Source organism: Mchenga conophoros, linkage group LG7, assembly GCF_057382185.1.
Source record: "Mchenga conophoros isolate Kocher_MC1m ecotype Shallow Benthic linkage group LG7, M_conophoros_male_GT1.1, whole genome shotgun sequence".
In the NCBI taxonomy this organism is placed as follows: Eukaryota; Metazoa; Chordata; class Actinopteri; order Cichliformes; family Cichlidae; genus Mchenga; species Mchenga conophoros.
This window is the reverse complement of record NC_140532.1, coordinates 47,634,602-47,640,688: the sequence shown is the minus strand read 5'-3', so window position 1 is coordinate 47,640,688 and position 6,087 is coordinate 47,634,602. Positions and strand designations below refer to the sequence as shown.

General features: G+C 40.0%; 1 protein-coding gene across 2 annotated transcripts; it reads left to right on the top strand.

Moving 5' to 3' along the window:
- The first annotated feature begins 286 nt into the window (after positions 1-286).
- Positions 287-6,087, top strand: ak1 (adenylate kinase 1). 2 transcript variants are annotated; one of them, XM_085279748.1, is made up of 7 exons: positions 287-437; positions 3,635-3,669; positions 4,288-4,323; positions 4,432-4,595; positions 4,788-4,904; positions 4,996-5,187; positions 5,288-6,087. In XM_085279748.1, the coding sequence occupies exons 2-7, from the start codon at positions 3,663-3,665 to the stop codon at positions 5,351-5,353; spliced, it is 582 nt and encodes a 193-aa protein (XP_085135874.1). In that variant the 5' UTR covers positions 287-437; positions 3,635-3,662; the 3' UTR covers positions 5,354-6,087. The 2 variants fall into 2 exon arrangements, with proteins under 2 accessions (XP_085135874.1, XP_085135873.1); XM_085279747.1 differs by lacking the exons at positions 287-437; positions 3,635-3,669 and adding an exon at positions 4,039-4,186.

The window sequence follows — 6,087 nt, the reverse complement described above, 5'->3', positions numbered from 1 at the left end:
TTAGATTCAATATTCGGTTAAAAAGCACCATTATAATGCATCTGTGTTTTTTAATGGTTACATATCACTTAATCAAACTTCCTCAAACACTGAGCATTTTTGCATGTCACATGTCCTCTTCTTCTCATCAGATATCCCCCAAACTTGCAAAGACACACTGACCACAAGATTTTAATTTACTAAGGGGGTGTGTTGATGTGCAGCTGTCAGACCATGCCACTCCGCTTTCCCCACTTCCTCCTGTCCATCATCCCTTCTTTCCTCCCTCCTACCCAGAATGCAATGCAAACTTGAGCAGGCTCAGGCGAGCTATAAAAAGGCATAGAAGCGGAGAGGGAGGGCTGGCGTGCAGCAGGAACTGTGCAGTCACACGCACACGGGGATCCAGGGACAGCAGCCCCTTGCGCTGAGATCTAAAGCCACAACGCGAAAGAGAGGTCAGTACAGAGGACAAAGGCTCTATAGAGGAAAACAGGCAGGAAACGCCTCTGAACAGGGCTGGGCTTGTCAGAGAGGGAGACAAATAGAGGAATATCGGAGAGACAAAGTGGGCAGGGCTGTTTGACGGGATGGAGAGTGGGAATGACAGAGGCAGAGGGTCTTATGGGAACTGTCATGGGACCGTTTAGTCACACTTTAAAATGGTTGACATTTCTTTTTTTCTTTATGTGCCAAAGGAGCCAATCATGGATTTCTTTGCAGTGTAAAGGCATGCAGGGCTCGTCTGTCATTCACAGTGATGTTACTTAAGGCATTACATCATAATTATCCCCAAAACTATAATTAGCACTGATTGTATTTGCTTGTTTTGCTTTGACTTTTCCTTCTCTGGTTTCTTCTACTTTGATACCGTGTCAACATTCTCCTGAACCTGCAGCCATTTAAAAGGGCATTTTCATGCAACCCCGCGTAGCCATTAAAGTCCGCTGCAAAGCTTTCAGAGCCCGCGAGGATCATTAGCAGCTGATGAGGGCTGAGTGCTATTGATTCCTGTTTTCTACGTGCAATTTGGAGCACAGACACATTAATAACACCCACAGCAAACAATTGAATGTCTCATGCTCCATCCTTCCACAAACAACACGGAATATCTCCCACCGCACTGACGTCAAAGGGTCCCCTGATTTCCCTTAAAGGGACAGCGCTCTCAATTAAAACCGCAGAGCACCCTGGTAACCAAACGATTTACAGGGAGAATGTGCTGTTAGATCATCGCTTTCTGTGTTTTGCTTTCAGGGGCGGTCAGTCAGAGCTTCATCTCCATGGGCTTTTTAGGAATGCTTGACAGATAACCTTTAACAGCTGCACATCGGCTTGAGTCTTTTTTTAGCAGGGCCGCATGTTTAAAAACGGTAATTAGACATGAGGGTGGTGCAGGCAAGATGGACTGTCCCATCTTCCTTAGGATGGATGTAATGGTGATTGTAGGATCTGTAAAGATAGAATTAAAAAAATCCAAAACTGCATATATGAATAGACCACCACTACTATATCAGGTTCTCTAAATAATTTCAGCACTTGATTGGACTGAATTGAATTTTCATATTGCAGGATTATATAAGGGACAATTTAGACACCAAGTCTCTGTTAAGACTCTCCCGAGGAAATGTAGTATGTAGTTTCCCTTCCATAATTGCAGACAGTGTTAAATGCCATGCCCACACCTAGGAGTTGTGCAATCAGGAGTTAGTACACATATGATGTGTCAGGACACAGAAGGTGGCACCATAATAGGCCACACAGAGACTCCCAAAACAGGTTCTGTGCTGACTCAGATGTCAGCCTCCGAGTGACATTTACCCAGACCACAGGGTTAATGGCTGCTGACATACAACTGGACACCTGAGAAGCAACGGCAGGGAGCACTGAGGCGTAGTACAAGTGAGAATCAGAGAACAAGCTGACAAACTTTTAATGCAAACCAAGAAGCACACACTAGGTTTAGGAATGTACAAGTTTCCTTCAGATTAAGTATACTTTAATGTATATCTTGCTTTTTCTGTCTGGCAGTTTAGCCATAAAATGACTCATATCGCACTGTTCTGCAAGCGTATTTTGCAACCTGGCACTATGCAAACTGTACTATTTGAATTGCAAGGGCTAGATAAAATGCAAACTGCTGCAATGTCACCAGGTCAGGTTTGTTTCAATTAATTTAATGCTACTCCTCGAGGTGTGGTTCTTTTAATGCATTCTAATAAAATCTTGCCACAGTAAAACAGTTCCTGGAGATCCTTGAGGAATATTTAACTCCTATTAAATAATAAATCCTAAAATACTGTTTTTTAGTTGTTCATTTAAATACACGGTCCACGATTACACTCAAAATGTCCAACACTGCACCTATGAAGATATTTGTCACCATATAATGTTTTTTTTCTGGTGTACAGTGTGTCCTTTCCTTTTTAGTGCCAATGCCAAGGCACTTGGAGGCACCAAGTAACCTGAGAAGTACTCTCTTGCCTTTTGACACACATTTAATTTGACATACAAGCAGCTTCTAAAGTTACTTTAAGACTATAGCTAGCCAATTTGTTTCATGTGTGTAACATAGTAACAAGCACAATAGCCAAAAAGTGCTGTATGCATAACTCCAAAGGCACACAAGTAGTGCAAAAACTCACCTCAGTGCACAGCAGCTTAATTTAGGAAACAATACATGACAACTTTGACAGAGTGTGTGGGCATATTTTTGACTGGCACTGCTTTAAAGTATTTTGTTTTTCAACTGTATGTTCAGACGGACATGCAGCTACTTGAACGTGCCTATTTATGCCAGCAACCCAGCCTTCTTCCTCATTCTTCAGACTTCTGTCTTTGAGTCAGCTAAAACGGACGTGTAAACAGGAAACAAACTGGCTATTGTCTTTTTTAGATATGCCCAGGTCTATTAATACAACACTAAAAGGTATTTTATTACGCCAAAGGTTTTGTGAATCAAAATATGCTCATACCAGCTTTAACACTATAGGAAAGAAAAGCAGGGTTGCCATTAACAGCATGCTGTGTGCTGTTGTGTCTGCTCAGTCGTGCTCAGTACACTGTACTCTCAATGACACACCAGAAAACTGGCTTTTCCTACATTATACTATACAAAACACACACACAAACAAACTGTTGTGACTTTACCAGGAATAGTAATATTGCCAGCTTTACCAAAACCAATTTCCCCCCCAAAGTTGGAATATTGTGTAAAATATAAAATTGTTATGACATCTACTCCAAAATTTTCTCTGCTTTTGTGTCAATTCCTTAAAGATTTCATATGAATTCTGTTAAACTTTTAATTATAAATACTGAAATATCAAAATTATTTTCAATTTTATGCTGGGAATTATTCTAAAATGAAATGAAATGAAACAAAAAAACTATTTTAAATAGAGCAATTTGATCTTTTGAGCACACAAAACTGTCCTGTATTGCTTAAAGAATATGTAGAGGTGAAAACGACCCTGTTATGGTGATTATAGCCTAAATCTGGCACAGTAATTAAGGTGATCATGCATACATAATCCAAAGTTATTGATTTATACATTAAAGGGCTACCTATAAATCTATGCCTTGCTTGACCTTGCTTGCTGTATGTATCTTCTGTGAATATATTCACTTTTCTGTGTCCTTTTCTCTCTTTTAGTTGACCGAAAACACTCAGACGTAACACAATGGCAGGTAATTAATACACCTGTTCAAGTATTATTATAAATGTCTCTTTATTGATGATAATGAGGTGGAACGTGTTCATTTGTGTGTTTATTATTAATCTAATGGAGTAAAGGAAAGCAGACAGACGGTTGCGTTTCCATGGACTCTACTGCCCTCTTTTGGACAGTTTGGATAACACAGGGAAGGTTTTAATATGTACATTTTAAAAATATTGCGCTCGGATTCTTTGTCGTGATATTGCATTTAATGAAAAACCCAGACACGATCGCAGAATATGATTAAGAACAAATGGAAATGGCCTTATTGGCTAGATTTGCAATTCAGACTTTGTTATAAGTGCCTGGGAACACTTGGCAACAAAACAAGGGATAACAACAGTTGCCATGCCAACACTACTTAAGCAATAGCACTAAGCTAGACATAAACAAGCTCAGTCTAAACAGCCTGTTGCAGCAGTTAAAAATGGACGTGTTTTCTTCTTCATCATGTGCGCGTCTTTCCTCCACATCCGACTATCCAGACGGTTTGTTACAAAAACGTTTTCCTTGTGATTTGAACTTTTGCTGTCAAGAAAAACCTCCCGATTCACGCATGTATAACTTTGTCTGTGCCTGCTCATTTCAGACAAGCTCAAAGATGCCAAGATCATTTTTGTTGTGGGTAAGTACCCTGAGCCGCTCTTAGCACTTTAGCAGTAGCGCATTTAGCTTTTATTTGCCTTCATGCCACATGACTGTTTTTTTTTTTTTGTTTAATCTTCTTTTAAAGGTGGGCCTGGCTCTGGAAAGGGCACCCAGTGTGAGAAGATAGTGGCAAAGTACGGCTACACTCACCTGTCATCTGGGGATCTGCTCCGTGCTGAGGTGGCTTCTGGCTCTGAGAGGGGCAAGCATCTCCAGGCCATCATGCAGAAGGGAGAGCTGGTACCTTTGGTAAGAGAGGGCACTATAACTGAAATAATTGCGAGTATGCATAATTTAAAAGAAAACAAAAGGTTTCATGTTTTTTTTGTCCAATACTAAATGAAAAGACAAAATACAAGTGTCAGCTCTTCTAAGACAGCTTTTTTTGTCAGTGCCATATCATAGTGAAGATTGATCATAATGTTTTGGGGCTACCTGCAGGACACAGTCTTAGACATGATTAAGGAAGCCATGATTGCCAAGGCTGATGTCTCCAAGGGTTTCCTTATTGATGGCTATCCCCGTGAGGTGAAGCAGGGGGAGGAGTTTGAGAAGAAGGTATGGGCTTAATTCATCTTTGCAGCAATGATTTAAAAAAAAAAAGAAAGAAAGACGGAAGCTTAAATGAACAAACTGTCTTTGATCCCAGATCGGCAAACCCTGCTTGCTGCTGTACGTCGACGCAAAAGCAGAGACTATGGCCAAGAGGCTTTTGAAACGCGGTGAGACCAGCGGCCGCTCTGATGACAACGAGGAGACCATCAAGAAGCGCCTGGACCTGTATTACAAAGCAACCGAGCCAGTGATTGCCTTTTATGAGAGCCGTGGTATTGTCAGGAAGGTGTGTGCGACTGCTGCGACAGCGGAAAAACAACATTTGAATCTCACGTGAAACGTCAACATATATTCTAACGCATCCATTGTCATCTTATTTTGCCCAGGTTGACTCAGAGCTGCCAGTGGATGATGTCTTCGGCCAAGTCTCCAAGGCTATTGATGCTCTGTAGTAAAGCAGCATAACTAGATGGGCCTGTGTCTGATTGTTTATTTTCAAATTTCAAAAAAACAAACTAAAAAAACAAACAAAAAAAGCCAAATCAAAAGAGAAACAATACACTTTCAACTCATTTGGCCATCAGTCTCAAAGATGTCTTAACTTTAATCCTAATCCAGCAATAAGAACCTAAAGTTTTAAAGTTACACAGAAATGATTCTGTGTGAAGCAACTTTAAAAAATATCTCTATATGTACAACGTATAAGTCTTGTTTCCATTCTATACTTAACATTTACAGATATGGATGCAGGCCTGTCTACAACTCAGAGGTGCTGTATACAAGAAATATTAACCACCTTCTAACCTTTAAGGCCTACACTTGGTCAAACACGCACTTTACACTCCCCCTTTTTTCTCCTCTTAAGTGCTGCCGTATTAGAACCAAGAGTTAATGACTTCTTTATACATTGTGCCATTAAATAACTGCAGAGATCACTGTGGACAAACTGGTGGAACTTCATTTTCATGTTCGTTGATGGAGCTTTTAAATTACAGTTGCTGACCGCTTTTAACTTCACACGGTCATTTCTGTTAATCTATTTACCGTTACATTTAAAGCACAAAAAGGTTCAATTTCTTTTCTATTTTTTCATTAAGATATACACATGTTACATGTATTTCTATAATGTGGTATATGTAAAAATGAAAGATTAAAATAGCCTATAATAAAAAACAATTTGAGTTAT

Coding starts and splice junctions, on each gene's coding strand:
- ak1 (XM_085279747.1), top strand. CDS start 4,126: ATGGACGTGTTTTCTTCTTCATCATGTGCGCGTCTTTCCTCCACATCC. Junction 4,187..4,287: donor CACATCCGACTATCCAGACG/GTTTGTTACAAA, acceptor TGCTCATTTCAG/ACAAGCTCAAAGATGCCAAG. Junction 4,596..4,787: donor AGGGAGAGCTGGTACCTTTG/GTAAGAGAGGGC, acceptor GGCTACCTGCAG/GACACAGTCTTAGACATGAT.